The sequence below is a fragment of the Oryzias melastigma genome, linkage group LG5 (genome assembly GCF_002922805.2).
Source record: "Oryzias melastigma strain HK-1 linkage group LG5, ASM292280v2, whole genome shotgun sequence".
Lineage (NCBI taxonomy): Eukaryota > Metazoa > Chordata > Actinopteri > Beloniformes > Adrianichthyidae > Oryzias > Oryzias melastigma.
The window spans coordinates 26,376,509-26,401,765 of record NC_050516.1 but is presented as its reverse complement, the minus strand read 5'-3'; the positions used below and the strand labels follow the sequence as shown (position 1 = coordinate 26,401,765).

The window sequence follows — 25,257 nt, the reverse complement described above, 5'->3', positions numbered from 1 at the left end:
CAAATATTGCCAAAATGTTTTATAGGTAAACAAGAAAAATGATAAAATCTGAGTAAAAACATAAGTAAAGTGCTTTTGAAATCCTTAAAATATATATATTCAATAGAAAACAGTACAAAAAAATGCTACATTTTTTCCACCTCCAATAACAATTTGCATTCTTATTTCTAATAAATGAAATGCTATTACCAATACATTTTATAGTGTTTTTCTTTCCTTACTCCAGCAGTGATGCTCGTGCCACAAACACTTTCCCATCGTCCATCCTCTGAGATCTAACAGAGGGCAGAGAAGCAGTCAGGCATGTCTGTGACTCTTCAGTATAACACAAGAGTCAACATAATAGAAAGCTTTTGGAAAAAATGTTCTCTCACCCAGAGTGTTTATTCAGTTTCTTCCCCGTAGCTGAGGTCTTCAGGTGAGCAGGAGGTTGAAAGGACTCGGTCAAAGCTCGGTCCAGAATCTCACCGAGTTGATCCTGGATTTGCTCCAGAACTTTCACCTTTACCTTCTAGAAACAAATATTGGATTTTTTTTAGCTTTCCGGATGGTATTTCTGTCTGACCAATTTGTCAATAATGAAAAAAACAGGCTCATTGTACATCACTGTGATGACTTTTACTATTTGATGCAGATTTTCTTTGTTTCAAAGAATGAAGTGAAGTGATTGAGTACCTGAGAATATGTTTTCCACTTCTTATATTCTTTATCCAGCTCATCGTCTTGTTTCCCAACTGCATAAAATACAAAACAGGTGTTTTTTAATTAAATTTATTTCAGTCCATACTCAATAATAGTGAGATCCAAGCAACTAAGCAAAAACATAAATAACACAAACACTTTAGTTTGGTAAAATTCTCTCTTTTTTTAGATTGTCACAAAAACAAAATCACTCCCCATAAACTTTAGTCATTTATTGTTTACCATGGCTGGAGTTATCCTCTGACTGACAGGTCTTGGTTTGCCGTTGTCTTAGCCCATTCGGTTGCTCTGCAGTCGTCATGGTTACCGCTGCGCTGAAACGGATTGGTCCGAGAACTAGAAATCAAGTCCTGCACATGAAAGGGTCTGCTTATTCTCAGCAGCACTGCTGCTCTACAAACAGAAAAATGAAAACAGAAACATGCAAATGAAATGACTATAACATCCAATTATCTGTACATATAGATGAGAAGTGATTCCCCTAATTAAGGAAAATGTTTGTGGCTCTAATATCTTAATGAGAATCATAATGCATCCAGTGCTTTGTTCTCCACAGATTGAAACACTTGCTATTTTTTCTTTTCACGTTTTCATTTTTAAAAGCGCCGCTGCACCTCTGCACAGTGTTTCAAAGGGAACGCTGATGCAACCATCTCAGCTGATTTCACTCTTCAAAAAAAAAAGAATTTCCCATTTTCTGCTTTATTCTGACAGACTGCAACCACTGCATCAGTGATCACACAGGTCACGCAGGTCTGAACGATGGTTACCCTCCTAAAGATCTACCCCCACAACATCAACAGTCACTGCAGTTCAAACCCAACACTGTAAACAAATGATAAAGTTTCGGTCATCAGAAAAAGGTTTACATGCTGCAGATAAGATACACACAATTCTGCCAAACTTGTTCCTACAGAGTTGAAAGACTCCAAGTGACCTCATTTGATAACTCATTCTGTTTGATCTGCTCTCATGAGAAACACTGAGCAGATTCTACACTAAATAACCACGAGTGGAATGAAGAAAAATGAACTTTTTTCATGATTTGTTCATTGTTGGCCTCATACTAATTTACTGAATTTTGAGCTTTCAATTATTTTTCTCATTAGTAATACTGCTTGTATGTGTATGCAATTAAACAAAATGTCTATTTGATCATAATTAATAGAAGGTTGTGTAGAGATTTTGATACCAAGTATTTACAGTATTTATTTCAAGTATAAGTGGCAGTTTTTTTGCATAGTTTGGCCAGTGGTGTGACTTGTACTCTGTAACAACTTATACATGTATAGTGACTTATATATAAAAATATATATATTTTTTTTCAAACTAACAATTGATTTCTCTTTAGCGGTTGTTTCCTCCAAATAACCACCAGAGGGCACTGTAGCTGTGTTTATCAGTATTTGCCACTGAAGAAGAAGCGCTGCCAAAAGTAAAAATGGAGAAGAACCTAATCGCTCTCCTTTTTTTTCTTATTTGCATCAAAACATTAATATTCAGATGCAAATTTGACACACTAGTGTGACCGCATCATTACGCCGGGTTAGGCAGAGTTGTGGAGAAGCGTTACTTATACTCCAGAGCAATAACATATGTTTGTATTTCATCTTTATCTTGCATTTTTGGGATTCTGTGGCTAATAAAGTGTTCCCCCGCATCTTCGCTTTTTTAAATCGCGGTTTCTCATATTCACAGATTTTTTTTCAGTCATATTCGCGGATGACTCAATCCCCGCGAATATGGGGGGATTAGTGTACTTGGGGGCGACAAATACTCTGAAAAATCCAGTATGTCTTTTAGTCTGCATATCAGATTTTGATATCTTTACAAGAGGTAATAAACATGTAAATTATAAAAATCTCTATAAATATACTTACATCCTTATTATTAAACAAATGCATTTCCAAATTAATATATGAGAAAAGAGACAGTGAAAATTATTGCCAAACCTACAGAAACAAGTGAAATTATGTCATCAGATCACTGTTCATTGTTTGGATGGTGAGATAAAACTCACATCAACTCAAAGGTCAACATGTGCTTAATAGATGAAGGAAATATGTCAAAAATAATTTAAAGTGAAACATAAATTGTTAAAACGTAATTAAAAAAAGACAGATTGATAATCTCATAATGTAAAAAAACATTTAAAAAGTAGTTAAACGCGTACATTATTAATGCACTGCTATCCAAGAATACTAATTGTTTGCGTCACTTTCAGTGGGAGCAATTACTGCTCCTCATAAAACCGTCGTCAGCGAAAGCAGCAGAATCTACAGCCTTTAATAATGTCCCACCGTGAAGGATCCGTACTCACAGTTCCCAGTCTGCTGGATGACAGACAGTTTCAGCCGCCCAGTCCCTCTGACAGAACGCTGCTGTTCGTGTCAGCAGATGTGTGTCACTGTGATCTGTGTACTTTTCCTCTGTTGATTTTGAACTTTGTCCTTTTGGCTCTCAGCCTTTTACAGGCCATCCTCCTCTGACCAACCCAAGTGAACTCTACTGCTGGATGCTGGAAGTTATGCAGCTTGGGGACTTATCTGAAAGGTTTGAGTCTTTTGGCTGACAGTACACAATTTAAGATCTGGTATATTTATATGGTGTAAAAATACAGTATTTACAGTGTACTCAAGTGTTGATTACATGGTACTTTTATTGTACCTGCTGGGTATTTAAATGGTACTTCGTTTATTTTTGTGGTACTATTTGGTTCATAATTCTGTGGTACCTACTGAGTATTTACTGACTGTATGTGAGAACTGGTTGAGTGACCCCTTCCCCACTGCGTTTTGAAAAGGAAGAACTTTATACCAACTGATAACAAGAAGTAAAATCCCATAGACTTCAATAGAGAAGTAAACAGCTATTATTCAGTCACATTCTTGCTCTGATAACATGTTCTTGCTAATCCAAATTTTTTAATGACAATTTTTCTTTACTGGAAGTCATAAACTGACCAATCAGATACCTTAACCAAAGCATGTGCCCACACGCCAAGTTTTGGCCAGAGTGGTTGCCACAGAAATGTTGACTGACTCGGACCAATCGCTGCTTACTGAAGTCGTCTGGCTCCAAAATGACAACATGTCATTGTAGTGCAACAACTAGAAATCAACAACAATGGAGGTCAACCAGCAGCTCATCTTTGTCTTGCTTTACTTTTTGTACATCGTGTATTACAGGAATTTAATGTTTGAAAAGATTGTGGAGAATACAGCCGTAAAAAGGAAATGCTATCTTAGAATTATACTTGGGTTTCCTAATGTCGTCATCATTTTCTGCCGATCAACAGGTGACAACAGCGGTTCCGCCCCGACCGTTCCATTCCACTTTTAAACCAATGGGGGCCCCCAAGAGCTACAGTTTGGTACAGTTTAATGGGTCAATTTTACAATGGAAACACTTAAAATACCGGACAAGACTACTTAGTGGAAACAAGGCTTTAAAAATCTTCCTATTTCGGAAAGAAAAGTATATTTTTTTTAATGAAGGTGACTTTAAGCTAATCAAATATACATTATATACATTGTTATTATGTTAAATGATAAAAAAAAACTAAATCTAGTAACAAACAAGTTTTTGGTGCATCATGGGCACTAGAGGCTTATGTCCAACATCTATCACTCCAGTGTTCCTATGCGATTGCTCAAATATCAACATTTCTAACCTTATCAATGTATTTACAATAATTTCTATTCATTCTACAACTCATTTGGTCAATAAAAGTGCAGCTTTTAATGGAAAACACAAAATTGTCTGGCTAACCCAAACTTTTGAACAGTAGTGTGTCTTTTGTGGTACTGCACATAGCACATGTAAGGACAAGGTAAGTACAAAAAAGTACCTTGAGTTTTACTTGTTAATTTATTATATGAACTAGATTTCAAGCACTACTTAAATACCCTAAAAGTATTGTACTGTGAAACTAAGTGTTACCAAAAACAACTTTCCGTAAGACACTTTCACACAAAAATAAGTGCACACAACAACTCGGGTTTACTAGGTGTTTATAGTGAAAATCAGACACTGTGTCCACATGTATTTAAAAACCAAAATGTAGAACCAGAATGGGAAATCCAAAACACTTGAAGGTTCAAATACACACATTAACTGAGTGACAATCTGTGTGTCAGCAGGAGTTGTTATAATCTGCTAATCTGCACCCTCCAGATGTGACTTTTCACAATACTGACAGGTGAAGTCGGCAGTATGGATTGTAAAGAAGAAAATATTGTTACTTAGCAATGTGGGTAGAGATGCAACACTTTCTCAGAGCATTAAAAGTGTTCAGAGAAGAGGTCATAAGTGGAGATCTCAGCTTTTTTGATGCAATTGCAGACAGTTTGTTAAAAGAAATAGTATGAAAATAAATGCATTGTATTAAAGCCAAAATCCAAATAGTTTCAAAATAAGCTTTTCCATTTGAAATGTCTCACATCGCATTCCTCCATGCAGCAACAGTTCTGTCAATTAGCAAAAAAAAACTGAAGAAATTATGTCAGAGGACAGAAATACATGTGTGAATTTTCAGAAGCATGCTGTTTTCTGACTGGAGTGTTGACACACTTCGGCGATACGTGTCTCTGAATGCATATTTGTTTTCTGCTCCAACTTTTAAGAACTTGGGCAATTTATCTTCTTCTCCAATAAAATAACTGGACTGAAAGGACTTTACACATGAAGGTCAAGACGACCCAACGACGTTGAAACCGTCCACCGGACTGGCAGGGAAAGGTGATTCAAGCAGCTTTATGACTGTGACTCAGTCGATGGGTTCATGCAAGCTGCTCTGCTATATTTACTCCCCCACAACTGCCTCTGGGCTTTACAGAGGAGAGTAAAAAAAAAAAGAAGTAAAATGTCCAATAAAGCAGCGCTCTTTGTGAAATTGCCTTGTTGAAGCTAGTGGTCACAGGAGAATGTCGAGAGGAGTTCAAGATGATAGAAAAGAAATAGAAAGTCAAACATTTGCTATAGCCAAAGTACGCGAAGGACTGGAAAAAATGTAAAACTGTCGAGCAGATCAGACCTTAAAAAAATCTCTTGAAAACAGATTTAAATGGAATCTACTCCACCACTGGCATGTGCTGAGAAAAGACACAGATGTGCAGCCGACAAACCTGGCTTTCTCATCACTTTCTTCGGGAAATGCTTCTCGTTCCTGGATAAATCAACGTCTCAAAGACCTAAAATTGTACATGTGAAGGGTTTATTGTTTGCATAACATTTTTTTAAATCCAGTTTCACTTGGTAGTAGATTATAGTTTTGTAACTCCTTCTACTTTTTTTTCTAAAAAGGATTTTCCTTGATTTAGTTCTTAATTTGTCATGCCTGGATAAATAAAGGTTAAATAAAAAAAAAAGAGAAAATGTACCTTGTTTTTCTTCTAAAATTCTAACTACACAAATGGAAATCTTTATAAATATGCCTGCAAATAAATTTGCTTCAAATACTGTAAAAAAAAAAAATACTATTAAGTAATGAAACTGTTTGCATCTCTTCTTCCTATCTACTTTCCCTCTTTTAAGCCGATTCTCTACCAGCATGTGAGGCAGTTATAAAATGACCCTGGGACAGATCTGTCCAGGGTGTACCCCCCCTTCACTCAACAGTAGCTAGGATAGGCTCCAGCATCCCCACGACCCCACAAGGGGTTCTAAAAATGGATGGATGGCATTTGGAAATGTTTGACAATATTTCTACAAATCCCATCGATCCCATCCAAGTTTGTCCAGACGGAGAGGCAACAGACACAGTATGAGGTTTATTGACATGAGTTTCATCAGGTAACAAAGCCGCCTCCCAGCAGCTACAAAAAAGAGAATACTCCATGCACTAAATCACACTCCACACACAAGCCAGAAAACACACAATTGTACAGACATTTTTGTTTCCATCTTTTTTTGTTTTAAACCACTCCACCGTTCATGTAGTTTTATTTCTGCTACTCAGGACACAGTGAAAGTGGTTTACATTACAATTAGAATAACAAAGGGGGAGAAAAAAAATGTATTCGGTAAATAAATAAATAAATAAATAAATCTCAATGTGCTACCAGAGTACATATCAGGAGAAAATCTGTTTCCCTTGGCTGATAGCATGTTAACCTTTCACAGTCGACGCATGGTTTCTGCAGGTTATGCAAACAGCCAGTTTGAAGTTTAATGCCCGTTCTGACCTCCCAGAGAACTTAAGACTAAATAAATATTGTGTTACAAACTCAGAGGGAAGGGAGATGAAGAGGGAGCAGAATCGTCCTGCTCAGTTTTGCTAACTTTTTCCTCAGGAACATGAGATGTTTAATGACTTGTCGCTCTGCCATAAAACAGAACGTTGAAAGACTAACTGTGCATACTTTATGTTAACTAAACGATTTCATTGAGGATGTAAGTGTATTCTATTTAAAGTATTATAGAAACTTAAAGACTGCCAAGACATGGTTTCTGCAGTAGTTCATCAGAAATTCACTTCTGAGGTGTGGACAGAACTGTTGCCACAGAGGAGCCCGCCCCCACTTCCCATCATCCATCGGTTTACACTCTCTCCCACTAGCTTACAGCCTCTCACAACCCCAGCCTAACATTAGTGAGGTAACAAAAATGATGAGCAACACTGGAGCTATTCAGCCAAACAGTTCTGAGCCAGATTCCAGCTCAGACAAGGAAAATAAAGATCTATTGATCTGCATTTGAATTCATCAGAATGGAGAGGAGCATGGAGCTTGTGGCCTCCCCAGCGTACTTTCTGCACTGTAAAAAGTGAAAAATTGGTTGAATTATCAAAATCTCTGTAATTTGTTTCATTTAAAATGATTAATTTTTTTTTATCAAATTCTGATTCTCAGTTGATAGTTTACTCATGTTAAACATTTAATTTGACAAAAACTAATATTTTTAAATGTAACAAATTACAACATTTGTGTTAATTGATCCAACGTTTCACTTTTTACAGTGTGTCACAAATACGCTTTTTTAAAACACTTTTTGCTCCTGATTTACAACGATTTGAACAAAGAAATATTCTGAAATGCAACATTAAGTTAAATTTTCTCTATATATGTTCTCTATCATCAGAAAAATGCAAGAGAATCTGGCCATAGAGAAAAAAAGGGTGCATGAAAATTATTAAGCAGCATTTTGCCAGCTTTTCTCCAGAGGTAAACGGCTGTAGTTACACAAATTTGAACACTTGTTAAAATTGACTTGAAAGAAATAAAATAATTAACAATCTCTGCCCTATTTGAAGCTCTTCTTGCACACTAAACTGCTAGACAGTTGCAGTTTATTCACATTTAATAGATTAAAACCTGATAGTTCTGAAAAATGTTTTAAATGTCATTTCTGAAAGGGTTTCCTAAAGTTGCAAAATTGACCAGAGGCCCCTCAAAGAACATGGTAGAACCACTAAAAACACTTTTTTAAAAAAATCCTTCAGTCATTTAACTGACAGCCAGTTTTTAAACAGGTCCCACTTAAGCCAAATCGGACTGAAAACTCCCTGGTAGAGACTGAAAACCTCCGTACATCTCAGTCACTGTCACCATTAACTCCCTCATCCTGACTGTTTGATCAGGAGGTCAACAGAGAGAGCATGGTGGGTGGCACTTAGTCACTGATGATCAGAGACAACGAGATTATCCACTTATCTGCAAAGATATCTCCAACTGGAGGTTTTACAACTCATCTGGTTTTCAAAGGTCAAAATATCACAGGCCGATCAGATGCAATCTCTGTGAGCGTGTATCAGTCAAACCGGCTGAACTGCATCAGCGTCTGATAACCTGCAATAACCCTGCAGTCATGTGCTGTAGATTACCATAGAAAAGGATTCTTTTTCTTCAGGTTTCCTTCTGAGGTTGTTCAGTAAAGTACCAGGTGCTGTTCACATGCATGCAGAAAGCTGATCAATTCTGTTCACAAAAAAAAACACAAAAGGATCACATCCAACTGTTGTAAACTAAAAATAAATAATTATCTTTTGAGAATCTTTTCAAATAAATAATAAATATATTAGTATATATTATATTTCTTTTTAAATAAATCTAGGAGTATAAAAATAGCTGCTACACATTTCCCCCTCAACCATGCATGACAGGACAACATTTCAATGATTTACATAAAGTTTCTGACAGGGAGTTTGTCACAGATGACAAAAAGCCAGCAACTATTTTTCATTAACGACATTAAAACTGAAAAAAAACATTCAATTGTTTTGGTTTTTATATTTAAAATAAAAAAAAAATCATTTCCAGATTAATTTTAAAGAAGTGGTTGCATCAATAAGCTGCGGTGAGTGTTCTCAACCAAGAAAAATCTGAATGAATCCTTTAGATGGAGTCCATGTTTGTCAAAACTGGACAGAGGAGCAAAGTTGTGGTCAAATGAGGTGATAAGTGTTTTGAGGCCTATGAACTGTTTCAAATAATGCTTCACAAAATCATCTTTTATTAAATCACACAAGAAAATAAAATCTTTGGAATGGAGTTTGATAAAAATAAGAATAAACAACAAATTTCTTTATTTTTCTTCTATATTTGATGAAAGAAGGAGCATTAATGTAAAGTAGAGTAAACACATTTTTGTAGTGTCTAAAAGTAACATCTTTGTTAAAAAAAAAATGAGTTTTTTGAGCACAAACTCCAGAAAAATGAACACAATAGCGTTGAAGCTTTACTTTGACAGAACAGCCGGTCTCAGCCAATCAGAATAAGGTGGTATTGGAGAGGGAGGGGCTTAAATAGACACCAATTCATTTTTTTTAGAATAATCCTCAAATTGGAAATATTAAAAGTGGATTAAATGATTAGATTATTTCTTAACTTCAAAACAACGTTGATCAGTTAGATCAAATAAAATTGTTAAAAAAAAGAAAGAAGTAAAATAAACATAACTGAGTAACACTTAGTTGTCAGAACAAGCCATGTAATACTTTTACGTTTTAATGTTTTCTGTCAGGTGTTTATATTTTTGAACTATGAAAGTCAATGATGTAAATGTGATTATTTAATACATTTATTTTTAAATTTAAAAACCTTTCAATTAATAGTAAGACACCAGGAAAAATAAAGTGAGGGGAAACTTTAATTCTCAAAAAGTCTTTTTTTTAAATCCCCAATTTATTTTCTTTTTCTTTAGCACCTGATTTACAAAAAAACATAATTTTCTTAACTGGAATTTTGCATCTAAAGAATATTTCACTTCTTTGGGGACAATTCCTTAAATAATCTTGTAGACCAACATAAAAAAAATAATGTGGAGTAAAAAATGAAGAAGATAAGGGAATTTCTGATAGATTTTTACCCCCTTCCCCAGTGTCAAACAGCACATTCTAGTGGTTCACTGTCTGCGCTGCACCTGTTGTCGCTCCTCTGTGGGTTTCTGGTCACGTTGTCGTTGAAGTCACTGGTGCAGGGGTGCAGCGGCAGATGGAGGCTGCCAGGTCCTGCAGCTGAGACGCGAGGCCTGCCACACTCTCACCCACTTAGGAGCAAGCATAGGCTTGGAAAGAAAAAAAAACGAGGAGAAGAAGAGTTCACAGGAGGAGACGATGTAAGAGGAGGAAGAGTTTGGAAGGACAGTGATGAGCTGCATGCAGATTTACAGAGGAGACAAATTCAGCAGCCTGGAAAAAAAGAGACACAAACACAGAAACGTTCAGTCAGAGTGACATTTCAGATGTTTTCCTTTAGGACATAGAGCTAGCGTGTATAGAACAGAAGTGACAGCTACCTGAGTCACACAATGACTGCCAAACGGAGCGTGTTACTTTATTTTTGTTCACCGGAAATTACTCAGAAGAGCAAAATCGGAGCCAAATTTAGCAGTAAAAGTCCCCAAAACTGTGAAAAACATGTACTTACAATGTTAAAAAATGAGCAATAATAAACAGAATCACTGCATTAGCTTATATATTCAGTCTGCAATTTTAAACGGACCGAAAAAACTGACAGATCATATGGATTATATTTTATATTAAAAAAAACTGGCATCAGCAGTGGCTTCATAGTAGGATAAGCAGCAGCTGAAATAATTGAATTTTCTCAGCCTCCTTATGCAACATTTTTTATTATGTAGCGTATCTAGGTTGGGATTAGAAAGCAATTAAAAAAAAGCATCGGATTCTAGACAGATGTTGTTTCTCTGAGCTTTTCAGGAAAAGGGACTCAAACGGCACCGTGGTTTTCCAGCTGCCGGCATTTCTGTTCTTTCATTTCGCTTCCGCTGGAAAGACTCGGATCCTTTGAAGGTGCAGATTCTTCAAAAACAGGATCTAAGCTGTTTTAGTCTGTCTTTTAAGAATAATAATTCAAAATGTAATACTGAGAACAGTTTTTTAGTTTTGTTAGCCTACTTTGACATGTAGATTATATGCGTATTGGTCAGTAAGTTCTTTAAGACTCAATTTTTCACCTAAATCAGGCTTAAAACAAATAGATATATTTGGAGTTTACAGGCTTTGAATGGAAATTTCTTGTTGATATCATCCAACTGTAAGCAGGAAGAAGTTCAAAAGTGGGTTAAAAAATGGTAAATTATGCAGTATGGATGTGGTTCTTAAGATTTTAAGAAATGCCTTCACACTTCCATTTAAGGCTGTATTTTTGGATACCAAAATATGTGGTAAAACATCTATTTTTAATGAAATAATCCGCATGATTTATTTAAAACACACATTTATTTTTTATCTACGTTTCGTGAAATCCATATTAATACATTTTAATGCAGAAACCATCATTTAAAGTGTTTTGCTGCGCTCCAATTGCACTCGTTTGCATTTTTGTGGTCTAAAACATTACATTTACAGGAAAACAACGTTCCATTTTTCAGGAGTTCTCACCTGTTCGGACTTATTAGCTGGCAGAGGCCTCGGGCTTCAGGTTGTACAGTTGGACCGGGTCTTGGCTGTTACAGACGTCGGTTCTGGACAGAAAACCCACATTCAGACACTAACTAACCAGCAGCAGAATCACAAGCTTTGCAGAAGCAGCAGTTGCACGAGGGGGCAGCAGAGAAATGCGGGTAAATCATTCCAAAATGCAAGAATGATAACAAGTCCATGCAGGTGCAATAAATGTGGCTTATCGAGGTATTTCTACAATTACACAATAATGATTTTAGAGCAACAAATGCAGGTGTTTGAATAGGTGCTCTCTGCTTACCTGTTGTCATTGATATCTGTGGTGTTTCCTGTGGACAGAGAGAGTGTGTGAGGACACAGACGGGTGCACAGTGACACGTTTGGTGAGGGGAAAGTGAGTTTTTAACAAACACAAAGGGTAAATTGAAGCATGTCAGGAATTTTAACAGAAAACAGCTGGAAAGCAGTGATCTCCATCCGCAATCAGTACACTGCATCAAAAACAGCAGCAGGACTTTGTTCAAATCTCACATAATTAAAACTGCATGACTTTTGACAATAGGATTAAAGTTAATTTCATTTAATGAATTAAAACACAACTAATTACACTTCATTTGTACAGTGCTGAGCAAGTTACGACATAGTACTTATTACTCCTCGACTAAATCAATTTCCTTTTAATCCTTTTACTATTATCTGCTGGAAAAATCAAAGGTGTATAGACATTAGAGGACTTTATCACAAAAATATTGCAACTGTGCCACATATTAATATTTTTTTGGAAACAATACATAGATGATTTATCTTGGAATAAAATAAAATACATATTTTATGGGATTTTACATAGATTTTAATGTGTAAAAACATATTGAAGGATATTTAAACCAAAATTTGTGTAATTTTTGTACATTTTTAACAAATAGTTTTATTCATTTATTTTGGCTTTATGTATTTTTTCATTTTTTGGGGAAATTTTCTGTTGTTACAAATTTGCACTCTTATTTTCATGAAACGTGTGCCTCCCAATAACATGAGAAATGCAGTTTAAATTTTTAATAAACTTATTCCTACTCTTTGTTCATAAATGTAGACTTTCTAAGAAAATCCCAAATTTCTCTTGTTTTAATATCTTAAATCAGTTTGTTTTTCAAAATACCAAAAAGCTTAAAATGTCTTAAAGCGTTTATGTGTAATGTTTTATCATATCTAGTCTTATGTACTCATTCTGTTTTTTTAATGTATTAATTCGTACTCCTGGCACGTCATCGTTTTTGACTAATTTAGTTTACTGAGGAATTTTAGGCTCTTTTGGAGTTTAGCTAGTATTTAAGCAACAAGCTAGCTTCTTTTTACATAGACTTCTCATTCAAAGTGGTTGCTTGATACACGTGTTTGAGCCCGGTGTGACCGTAGCATAAGATGTAATAATAATTACTTAATGATACAGTTTATATTTGGTGAAGTGAAAGCCCTGAAAGCTTAATTGGAGGAACAACCCTTGCCTCTAGTCAGTTTAGTCTCTTAAAATGAAAACACAGGCTTTCTACTCCCTTCTAAAGTGAAAACAGAGACCAAACTGAGAACCCGAGGCGTGTGTTAATATGTGACAGTCTGTGATTTTCCTGCTTTTTACTTGTCATGTTCCCAGCAAAGTCACAAAAAATGTTACGCTTGCAGAATAAAATGAAACAAAAAGCTTTTCATTTGCAATTTCCACCTAAACTGTGAATTATGCAGGAAATTACTATTGAATTATCTGGAAAAAATGGGTATAGGTTAGATTTTATGATACTCTGCACAATTTTCTTTTTATCAATTTGAGGTTTCCGTCTCGCCTCACTTGTCATCCTAGTAAACAGGAAAATAATGGAATTACAAGATATTGTGAGACGGTCAATTTAAAAAAAAAAAAGAAAGCCTCTCTTTTCTTTGAGGTCTAACAAACTACTTTATAACATTTAGAACTTAGAGCATAAAAAGTGAGAAAGATAGATTTTGGTACTTAGTTGTGAACTCCATCCCAAATGAGAACAATTTCATTGCTGCAGCAATTTCTTTGCAGCCAATTACCAAAAACCACGAGGGCCATATGTTTTGAAAGCTTTCAACCACAGACTGCTCTTTCATTAAAAAGTCAGACATTCTAAGAGCTGCCAACACGGCAATGATAGCAGCACTACAGCACTTAACTCACGAACTGGGACATGCTTCTATTTGCAATTCCTGGATCATATTTACATTCTTTCTGTTCCTCCAAGAGAATTCATTTTCCTGGAGCCTTGTGGTCATGACAGCTTCTGTATTACTGCAATCCCCGGAGGCTGGGCTTTCTCTAAGCTTTTCTGACGGAGATTTATTTTGTGAAATGCATTTTTGTGAGACAACATATTGAAATTTGGATTCTCCGCAGAACTTTAGCTGTTGAAAACACTTGCAACCAAATCTCCTGGAATGTGTGTGTTATTTTTATGGTTACGCAATAGATTCCGACCATTATATTTCACTGGAGGATAGCAAACGCAAGTCATATTTCTATAGCTTGCAGGGAAACTCTTCATGAGCGATAACTTGAGACAACTTTATAAATAACCTGAATGGAAATGAATGGGCAGAATCTGTTAGAAACCATTGAGTGCTCGTGTATCCACAGCTCTCTAATGCCCAAAGCACATAGTTTGAGTCAGAAGGTCTGAACTGCCAATGCAAGGACAGTTTTCCTGCATTAAATGTGACAATACTGTAGAAGCCAAAGGCCTGAGCAACATAAGCTACTTCTTCTTATAGTGTGTCGACTAACACATGAAAAGTCCAGATCTTAGAACCAAGGATTCAACCACTTTTTCATGTATTTTCAAAATAGGCAGAAATTCTTCATTTTAGATGAAGAATCCCATAAAAACAGGATAATTTAAACCAGGAATCTACAACCTTTATCCCAAAAGAGCCATTTGATCCAGAAAAAGTCACACTTTTTATTTAAAAAAATACACAAAAATTATGTTTTTGTGGCCATTAAATATTTTTTATGGAAAATGTAGATTTAAATACTACAATCATTGAATGTCTGTATGTATTTATATGTAACTTTTAAAATGTCTTTTACTTTTGACAACACACTGGTTTCTTTCAAAATAAAATCCCCATTGTGTCAACAATTATGCTCCAGCTGCTTAACTTTAATTAAAAAATACAAGACAGTCAAACATCAAGTAGAATCCAATTCTGGGGGCTTGTCCGGGATCAGGAAGTATTGAGTTTTATGGGTCGGCACCCGGTCCACAGCATGACCAGAGTCTGGACAAACGATGAAAAAGGCGGGCAGAAATCACTTTTCAAATTCTGCACATTTCTTTACTAAACTATGGATCATGACCGAGGTCAGGGTGTTGAATTTGTGTTAAGTCGAGAAAATAGTAAATAATTGGTTAAAGGGTGTAAATTTACTACTTTTCTACATGTCATGTTGGATCAAGGTTTGTGAATGGAGTGTTAAATTAAATGTCGTTCATCTGACTGTGGTAGATATTAATAGACAGAGGATCCTGTGGAGGATCCCACACAAAACTTAAAATATTAGAATTAACAGATTTTTACTTATTTTACTCATTAATTGTTTTAAACTGCATTTATTCAAAAGGTTGACCACTTTAGTGTAACTTACTAAGGTAAAAGACTTTAAGATGTTTTTATTTGACTAAATTTCATCAAATTCTGCACATTTGTTTACTTAACCTAATTTTACTACATTGTAATCCGTCAAGTAGAGGTTTAATATTATTTAGAATAAACATATCTTTGTATTTGTTCTATTCATTAATCATTTTAAAATGCATTTATTCAAGCATTTAACCACTTTAGCGTAATTTATCAAAGTAAAAGAGTTTTATTTGACTAACTTTACAATAAAAACACAAATTCAAATAACATTTAAACAACATTTCTATGACACAAAATTAAACTTTTACCATCATTTTGATCAATTGTTTGTACAACTTAAATAACTAATCTGTTATTAATGCAATTGTTAGCATTTTTCAATAAATCTAAAGATCCACAATAAAGAGCCACATGTGGCTCTGGCAGGCTGCAGAACCCTGATTTAAACCTGTAGTGATTAAAAGCGCAGCAGAAGGAATCTTAACTTTTTCTACCTCAACTACCAGCTATCTCTGATATTTTTGAAGAATTAAAATATATTTTCAAGGGAGAGACCTTCATCTTTCAGCTCTTCACATTCTTACACAAACACAAAGAAGCAGGAGAATCCCGCAGTCGATCGGCTTCTTTATTAATTCCTCAAAGATGACACTTCCCATTTCAACAAAGCATAAAAATGCAAAAAAAGAAATAAAACATCAATGTCTCTCACCAAACTGACAGTGGGAATCTATCAATCATGTACCAACAACATCAGGATGTAAGAAATAAGAAACCAAAAGTGAACTGTGAGGATGACAGCATGACAATCAATGTAAATAATTTTCACAGCCGGCGTTTTCTGAAAACACCATTCAAAGATAATGGCTGCTGCAGACAAAACAGAATTCTGTGTTACTGGAGGCGATCATAAAAATAAATGAAATTGCCCCCACTGTTTGTGATCATGCCATTATAATTAGGCGTTATCAGACTGGAGCTCACCGTTTTCTGAATCCAGCATCTCTGATGTGTTGTCTGCCTGGGTTGCTGGCCCAGCTGGAACCCTAAAAAGCAACCATATAAAAAGAGAATTATTCCACAGATATATTTAGTTTGCACTCTAAATTCAACAAGATAAAACTGTGATGGTAAACTGACAGTGCGATTTCACTTGGATTAAATAAATAAGAATCAAAGCTCATGTTTGGAGTTCAAACACAGTTTTCTGCCTCAGGAAGTTTGACTATTTCTGCTCTTCACTTGCAGCAAGCATAGCATTCACTTGTAAAGTAATAATTGGAAACAATGAGCAAAGAGTGCCTCAAATGTTTGAGTTCAAAAGGTCAGTAAGGTTTAAATCATTTAAGTTTTTTAAAACCTTATAATTAAGATTACTTTGGACAAATAGATTGATCCTGATTGGCAGCAAGTGAGTACACCCTCTTACATTTCTGCAGTTATTTATTTATATCTTTTTCATGAGAAAACACTGTTGAAAGGAATTTTAACAACAATGAAAGGTAGTCAGTGAATAGCAGTGTATAGTTATTGTTTTTCTGCAAAATAAATCATAATATATTCATCAACAGCCAAACCTGTAGAAGCAAAAGTGAGGGATTTACTCACTTTTGTGAGACATTTTATGTCCTCCATCGCGAGTAAACATGTTAAAACTCCCAAAAACACAAGTTCCCTTAGAGTGATTCTTTAATAGATAAATGTCCAAGAAATGCAAGTGTTCAATATGTTTAGATAATGAGTGTTTATTTAAAAAACTTTCATTGAAAAAGATCAAATCGGAGTTCCTACAAGTTTCTTCAAGTTAAATTTAAGACTTTTAAAGACCTTTTTAAGGCTGTGTATGTTAAAAATTAAACCCAAATTTCTTAGTCTATTTCCCATTTTATTAATTTACTCCCAATTTATGATCAGAAATGTAGCTTCATATCTTATTTAATAATTGATAGTATTTTAAAGCCCTTTTTTCACTTATTTTTTCAAAACGACAGTAGGAATTCAGTGTCTTGGCACCTAGCAACTGGTTTTCCCGACGTTTATTTACAACATTTGATCAAAATAATCTTAATTACACACTTTTTTAAAAATTTTTGAGATTAAATGTGTAGCGGAAAAATTTATAGCAGCACAATTTTTAATGCTCAGATATCAGAATTCAAGCCTTTTTTGAGGAACTTAAATGTATTATTTCCAAATTTATAAATTCAAAGCTTTTAAGACTCATTGGGAATCCTGTGTAATACAAACAGGAGAAAGTCAGGCACAGAGAAAACTGAGGCCACTCACTTATTGTTCTGAGTGTCGTGATCTTCAATGTTTTGGGAGTCCAAGAGTTCTTCTGGGGGGTTCTGGTTGGAGCTAGTTTCTTCTAACCGGACCTCAGCAGCAGGCCTCGCTGGAGCGGCAGAGCCCAGCTGGTTGTTCTTGTTGTAAAAGACTGCATTGCAGAAGGCGATGGGGTGTTCGCTGTAGCCTCGGATGAAGAAGGGGTTGCTGGGCGAGCAGACCGGGTAGTGGCCCGGACGCACCGGCTTGGCTGTAATTGATAGCAGTGGATGTGAGTCACAGCTGATCCGTTCCTCCGGACATCAGAGAAAATCTTAATTATGTGGCGTGGCGACATAATTTGACCAAAAATATAACTTCTAATGAAGCTTGCCATACTGTGCAAATACAAACGTATTACTTAGCAGTTTCTCATATATTCTGTATCCAATTAGCATAATTAAATCTATCATTCTAAAACAAACTCTCACATAAATCAATAGCTTATTTTCCCTCTACAGCAGCAGCGGCGTGCACATTTCTAATTTCTTTGAGCGATTATCTTCAGCTGAACCAGGGATGAAAGGAGCTGGTGATCCAATAGGATTACACTGCTTTTTCTAGGGATTTGCATCTCCTTCTAAGAGAGCAGAAATCCTTACATGGAGAATGTTTCACCAAACTCTTAAACCCTTTAGAGAAGAAGAAATGTTTTCTTCTTTTAACCATATAGCTAAATCTTTCAGAGTAAAGGTCAGTAAACCCAAAATAATTTCAAAACTGGTCTTACAAATTAATAAATAATAATAAACTAAGAGTTTGATCAGTGAAAGGTCCTGCAGTTCAATCATTCGAGGATCGTATTTGACAAAGGAAAGGCAGACGAGAACAGGCAGAGCTCTCCTTGGATGTTTTTGGAGGGGAAAATAAAATAGACTTTAAAGTTATGCTTGTACCGGGGATGAAAAAGAATCATCTAACGTTGCTGCTCGAATAAAGAGACTATAGGATCAAAATGACACCAGTACATTTATGTAACTGAGTCTGACATTTGATAGAATTATCCCAAAAACAGTGATTAGTAGTATTTTAGGCCAATTTAGTGGATATTTGCATCATAGTTTTTATTTTGAAAATTTCTCACAGGACATTTTTAATTTCTTACCTTAAAACAATAAATGTTATTATTGATGGAATTTATAAACTGAGCCAGGAGTGTGATAAAGTGGAGTACTATCAACTGTGGATTATTAAAAACAAGTATTAGTATATATTCTAATTCCCTTAAGTAACTTTTTTGTGTATAATTCTAATAAAAAAACATAAGAAATTTAACTTGTAAACATTAAATACATTTTATTTACTCTTTTATAAGATGCCTTATTTGCTCATGAATTATTTTTTTACATTAATTTTTTTTTCTTGTACATGAATTATTATTTTTTCTTGATAGTGTGAAATAAACCATTTCTAATCTAATCTAAACATATATATTTTATTATTATTATTTTTTTTATAAAATTTGTAATCTATTTAATAAGGAGGCCCAGAATGGACAAAAAAGTGAAAATAATTTAGCATCTGTTTTTTGTCCACTTGCAACAAAACAACCTAATTTTTGTAAGCAGAAACCTGTTTTCAAACTCTCCACATTTGTTTACTTAGCCTAAATTTCCTACTGGTCACGACAGTGGTCAGGCTGTTGACTTTAATATTGTAATAAGTCAAGTAGAGGTTAAATAATTGGTTAAAGGGGATGAATTTACATTTTTTTTAACATTTCAGGTATTCTTAAAACACATAGATTTAGCACAAACTAAAAAAAATGATATGAAGAACATTTACTTTAATTTACTTGAGACATTTACTTCTGATAAATGGAGATCCATCGCCACATCCAGCAGTGTCACGTCCTGTTTGGCTCCTTGTAGTTGTTATTTCATAGAAGTACTGAATGTGCGAGGTGAGCTCGTACCTATCTGTGCAGCGTGGGGCCGGCGGAAGGGATTGCGGGTCCTCATCACGTCCTTGATTCGCTCCACCTCTTGCTGGTAACGATGTCGATCCTTTATGGCCCCCTCCTTTGCCTCCTTCAGTGCGCCCTCCAGCGCCTTAACCCGCTCAGCTGTAGAGCGGAGACGCTTCTCCAGTTTTGGAAGCTCACAGCGAAGATCTGCATTGTCCCGAACCAACTGAAAAAGAAGGAAGATAATAATTGCAAAAATTCTATTTTTTTGTTGTTGCTAATATAAGATTGTTAGTCAAATTGCTAGATTTTAATAAGGTAGAATTTCCAAAACAACTGAAACAACAGCAATCAGCGCCAGCCGTACCTGGCCCCCTCCGTCAGCCCTGCGAAAGACCTGACCCCTGTCTGGACAAGGCCAGGGGTCAGGTCTATACCCACTCAGTATAGACTGCTGGAGGGTGAAAGATCAGCTGATTTATATACCTGTCACAAAATACGCAAACGAATAAACCCTGAATGATTATTTCACTGTTTGTACGCAATTCAGTAATGATTTGTGAGCCAGTTATGTCATTTTAATCTGTGCCGTATACGCAATAAAATTATACATTTGTGGTACATGAGAATAAAATCCGTTAGACATACGTGGACCTGTCGAGAAAAGCCACAAATTCAAATATGCATTCTGCAAAAATCACACACAACTGAATAAGATTTTCATTTCGTAAAAAAAAAAAACAAAAACGTAAAATACGCATAAACTGCGTACTTCTCAACTGACCAAGAACTTTAAACACGTCAATACCGAATTCACATGAAGACTCGGCTGAAACTCTCTATGGACATCTGCGCACAGTGAGGAATCCAAGAAACACGACTTAGGTATATCACACATGTATCATGAAAGTCTGGAACTTCAAATGTGGAAAATGCGCAAAATGTAGGTATGTCAAAGAAAAAAGTTTTTAAAATGAAAAAATATATAAAATATCCCCTGTGCTGTCTTATGGGGTCCAGATGACCCAAGCCTTACATTGATAAGTTATCCATCCCATAACATATGTAGATGAAGGTGGACAGGATTTGATGACTGCCACACCAGAGAAAATCAAAAATCATTGGAAAAAAAAGTTCAGCGTGCTGTATTGATGACATACCTAGGATAGCACAACGGCTAAATTATATTAATAAAAATTACATTAAATAAGTGGGTCCAGTTCTGTTGAGTACAGAAAGCTCCTGTTAAACACAACTGGAGATTTATTAACAAACAAATAAAAAAAATCCAGCAGGTTAATTAAAGTCTGTTTGTTTTTTACAGGAGGAATTCTAAACTTTTATAATGAAATGAAAATTATTCTCTGAGAGCAGCAAATGTAGAGAAACTCAGTACTGAACACAAGAACAGGTCAGATTCTGACATAAATGCAAAGATTTCTAATATAAATTTTAAGCCCACGTGAAGCTGGTTGACTATTTGGTCAGAGATCATCTGAAAAATAAAGATAAAAAAAAAAGAATGAGGTAAATACTCTCCCAGGACAGATGATTAAATCTGTGCTACTTGTATCCACGCTTGCTTCAGGAGCCTTATCGACTTTCACAGGGAGTATGCTGATTAACGACCGTGACTCTCCTCCATTCCACAGTATCAGCAGGTGGTGGATGGGATGGAGACTCCTACCAGCAAGTTTAGGATTGGTTTTCTGCCTGACAAACTGCTGCAGTGCAGCTCTCACCAGTCTGCCTGCCTCAGAATATGTGCCACTCTGCAGAACATTCAGCACAACACCTTTATTGCTCCATTTAGGCCCATAAAACAGAGATGTGAAGTGTGTTTGTACTTAAGTAAAACCTTTTAGATGCTGTTGGTAAAAACTAGATCAACTCTGCTGTTATAATAAAAAAGTCAATTATGGTAAAACACACCAAAAAGGATGAAAACACTAAGAATTGATTCAAAATGTGATTTTTAAAAATAAGTCTTGAGCAAAGAAAAATGAGTGCATTATGGGTAAAATTCAACTGAATTAAGGTTGCTTCTGAAACTTGGATAGGGTATTTGATAGAGTAACACACAATTGACCACATAGGGAGACAATATCTCTGCAGTCTTTCAATGCTGAGCAAAGCTGAAGACTTCACAAACTGAGAAAATATACCCACAATGCTTTTCTCCAATAACTGTCATGACTGACCCAAACAACTTGATTTCCCTTCAGAGATTATTAAAGCACTTTTGATGTTGGTTTAAAGGGGAACAAATGAAAACGCTGAAGATTTCCACTCAGCTTTGATCGATAGATTCAGTTGGAGGGTGGAAACGGGAGACAAAATATAGATATTGATCAGGAAATATAAAAAGAGCCTTTTTATTTATATAGTACTTTCAAGCTTCACCATTTAAAGCATACTTTTTTGATCTGTTATAAAATTGATTCAAGCGTTTTCTAAATTATTATTATTACGCTTTTGGCCAAAATAATAATAAAAAAAAACAGTAATGTTTTTTTAAATATAGTAGCAGCTGTTGGAGTAAGCCTGCCCCCATTTCCCATCATCCAGTTGTTTACACGCTCTCCAGCTAGCTTACAGCCCCTCACACCCCCAACTTAACATTACCAGTGCAACAAAAATGGTGAGTAATATTGGAGCTATCCAGTCGTACAGTTTTTAGCTCAGACAAGGAAAGCAAAGACGTTCATGGATCTAGTCATCTACACGTAAATGCATCAGAAAACAGTAAAGCAGGGAGCTAGTGGTACGCCACTACTAGCTTCTCTGTCACACCTACAAGCTTTTTCTAACTGCATTTTTGTGTCTGCTTTTGACTCACATTGATTTGAATGGAGAAATACTCAGAAATGCAATTTTAAGCTTTTTTTTTTATTTTTTTAAAGATATGTCGTCCAACATTAACAAAAATGCCACAGGAATATGTTAAAAACAAGATTTTCATCGAACTGGGTCTTTAAATGACTAATTAACACTTTCAGAACAATTCTAAGATTTCACTTAAATTGTTTTGATATAGTATTTCAGATATAGTTGATCGAAATATATTTTTTTAAGGGCTAACCCAGAGGAACGCAGAACGCTCCGCGAAAGAGTAAACTGTGCTTCAGAGGAGAAGCGCTTTTCTTCAAGTGGGTGTGCTCTGATGAACAGAAGTTTATATTTAAATGTAAGTCAGGACCTTTTGTTTTAGCATGATCTTTTAAAGTTATAAAACCAATGTTGCTATGTATTTCTGAGCGCTAGCAGCACAGCGCTAACATAGCTAACTGGTGACTATTGGTGACATGATTGAGTGGGAGTGACATTTGAATTTTATGCCCAAATTCCTTCCCTTCGTGCGTTCGCCATTTCGTAGTGCTGTCTGAATCTACAATTACAAAATCGAGCACTAGAAATTTCCCAGAAGTCTTTGCAAAAAACTAGCATCCATCGATGCATCGGGTCGACTAATTTTTGTGAACAAACCATTCACATTTTCATCATTAGATCACAGTGAAGTCACAAGTAGATGTTGTGAAATGTTCATATTGATTCGATTTTCACTTCGAGAATTCGGTGATGTCATATCCAGCGTTTAGAAAAACAAAAGAAAAGAAAAAACCCACCATTTTGGAACAGAATCCACCAACTTGTAGATAAAGACTGCTGTGGCATCCTTAAGTTAAGTTGTGATACCTGCTTGTGAACTTTAGTAAGCTGCTCCAGGTTGTTTTCAAGAAACGAAATCTTCTGTTTCTGGGTGAGAAATCCTCCACTTTCATCCATGTCTGCACTCTGCCAATAAACCCAGAAATGTGTTATAAAAGTGTTGGCTAAAGGCGCACAAGTAAAACAAAACAAAACAAAAAAAACCACAGCTCATTACTTTTGAAGGTACTCTGCTAGAACTTCAAAAAGGGTTACTTTTGAGTTATCTTCTTACTTTTCTAACCCGAGTCGTGAGGTCTTGAACAAAAAGCTTGCGGAGGTTGTGAAGTGTGTAGAGCTCCCGAGCCTGCAGAATCAGGACAGAGGCAGAAAGAGCCAGAAAAGTACAGTCAAAGCAATTACAGAGTGTTTGGTAAGCCAGCGGCTCCTGGGAAAGCTGAGTCGTGACGGTAAATAACAACTTACGACAGTTTCCTCCAGCCCTTTCAGGTCCTGCTTTGACTGTTCATGCCGTTCATTGAGAAATCTATAGATTGACAGGTAGACACACATACAGACTGAGCAACTATATCCTCAAATATTTACCTCATTTGCATAAGTAATTCAATTCTAAGGAACAAAGGCTTTACGGAGCAGCTGCACCACTCATTAGACTGTTGTCCCATCTGTCATCTAATGCAAAATTCAGCAAAGGTCAGCAGAGAACGAGGCCTCCGTCTAATAGATGCTGCAAGAACAGGGTCCAGACCAGGATGGAAACTGGCCCCAAAGGGGTGAAATTAGCTTAAGAGTCAGATACTGTAATAGACTGCAGTCACTTTATCGGAGTGAGTGGATCATAAAAAAAGGAAGACAAATGATGGATTTAGAGAGACAGCTCGCCTCCCAGACTCCATATGGTTAGGCGTTTGAGAGCTGGCCAACACCGTCAAACTTACGTCAGTTCCTCCAGCTGCCGGCTCTTTTCATGGTCCTGCACTCTGAAGCGTTCACAGTCGCTGTGCAGTTGCTCCAATTCCAACTGCTGCCTCTGTTTACAGCTGAAAGGGGAACAAGGTTAGCAGATTAGGGATTGTTTCACTTCAATGGTCAAAGTTAAAATTACAAAGAAAAAAGTACACAACTTTAATCAGTCTCAAGAGTTTTGGTGTTGCTATTCTTAACTGAATGCATAATTTATTACTTTGACATTTATTTACTCAGCATTTTAGAAATGTCTGCGTTTCATCCATGAAAACAAAAAACATCCAAACTTTTGCTAGGATGGATGTGCATACCGTTCATCTGCCTTTAGTAGCTCCAGCCATCGCTACACTGGTTGTAGCGATGGCTGGGGTTAGCGGCTGAGCGCCGAAGTTAGCAGCTGAGCACCACTAGCTGAGGGGTGAAGTTAGCGGTTGATCAATGCTAGCAGAGCAGAGAAGTTAGCGGCTGATTGATGCTAGCTGAGGGGAGAAGTTAGCGGCTGATCAATGCTAGCTGAGCAGAAAAGCTAGAATTGAAGTTAGCGGCTGATTACTGCAAACTGAGCGGCAAAGTTAGCGGCTCATCACCGTTAGCTGAGCGGAGAAATTGGGTGATTGTGTTAGCCTGGGGGCGGTGCTGGCAGTGCAGACTCTTTCTGAAAGGAGCGGTTCCCACTTTGTGACATCATGGGTTAGGAGGGGCTGGTGCTCAGAGTGAAGATTTTTAGAGGAATACTAAGAAATCCATGAACGGATCCAAGTACCACCTTGGGGTTGTTTATAGTAAGGAGTGACTATTATAATACCCTTAAAAGCTCAAAAAGTTTTTTTGCATGATATAGGCCCTTAGAAAAAAGGTATAAAATACAAGTTTTTAAAACACTCAGCCCTTTTTTTGTGTTTTGGAAAGTTGGAAAATGTCTAGTTTTCACTAGATACTGTTCCCAATCGAAGTTCGAAGTGACTGAAAAGAAAACTGATGACCCAGCATTCTAGCAGCATTCAAATGCATCATCTGGGCACAAATCTGAGGACGTGAAAGGAGTCTCAATTTGTATTTGTAACTATGATCTGTACGTAAATGTGTTTTTTGTGTGAATAGGTTCAGTCAAGTTAGTTTTAGGCTGGTGTTATTTCAAGTCGTGCTTGCATTGATTGTATTTCATACT

At 36.1% G+C, this 25,257-nt stretch overlaps 2 protein-coding genes across 8 annotated transcripts in view; both read right to left on the bottom strand.

The window, feature by feature from the left end:
- The window catches only part of soat2 (sterol O-acyltransferase 2), a 15,929-nt gene extending 12,767 nt beyond the window's left edge, over positions 1 to 3,162 (bottom strand). For 2 of the 4 annotated variants that reach the window (XR_004947912.1, XM_024269774.2), the window contains exons 1-5: positions 3,023 to 3,162; positions 925 to 1,095; positions 676 to 734; positions 375 to 511; positions 222 to 275 (exon numbers count right to left, since the gene is read on the bottom strand). Coding sequence is in view for 3 of the 4 variants with exons in the window: in XM_024269774.2 (XP_024125542.1) it covers positions 222 to 275; positions 375 to 511; positions 676 to 734; positions 925 to 1,003 (329 nt within the window). In the remaining variant the exon portion in view is untranslated. Of the gene's footprint in view, positions 1 to 221; positions 276 to 374; positions 512 to 675; positions 735 to 924; positions 1,096 to 3,002 lie in introns of all 4 variants that reach the window. The other 2 variants (XM_024269777.2, XM_024269775.2) reach the window with 2 other exon arrangements.
- Positions 3,163 to 6,451: 3,289 nt separating this feature from the next.
- The window catches only part of kif5ab (kinesin family member 5A, b), an 87,204-nt gene continuing 68,398 nt past the window's right edge, over positions 6,452 to 25,257 (bottom strand). For 2 of the 4 annotated variants that reach the window (XM_036212004.1, XM_024269465.2), the window contains 10 exons: positions 24,062 to 24,163; positions 23,589 to 23,649; positions 23,398 to 23,469; positions 23,151 to 23,249; positions 19,464 to 19,680; positions 17,510 to 17,759; positions 16,208 to 16,269; positions 11,868 to 11,895; positions 11,546 to 11,628; positions 6,452 to 10,330 (listed from right to left, as the gene is read on the bottom strand). In XM_036212004.1, coding sequence (XP_036067897.1) covers positions 11,559 to 11,628; positions 11,868 to 11,895; positions 16,208 to 16,269; positions 17,510 to 17,759; positions 19,464 to 19,680; positions 23,151 to 23,249; positions 23,398 to 23,469; positions 23,589 to 23,649; positions 24,062 to 24,163 — 961 coding nt within the window. In that variant the 3' untranslated portion in view covers positions 6,452 to 10,330; positions 11,546 to 11,558. Of the gene's footprint in view, positions 10,331 to 11,545; positions 11,629 to 11,867; positions 11,896 to 14,630; positions 14,861 to 16,207; positions 16,270 to 17,509; positions 17,760 to 19,463; positions 19,681 to 23,150; positions 23,250 to 23,397; positions 23,470 to 23,588; positions 23,650 to 24,061; positions 24,164 to 25,257 lie in introns of those variants that run through there. The other 2 variants (XR_002918954.2, XM_024269466.2) reach the window with 2 other exon arrangements.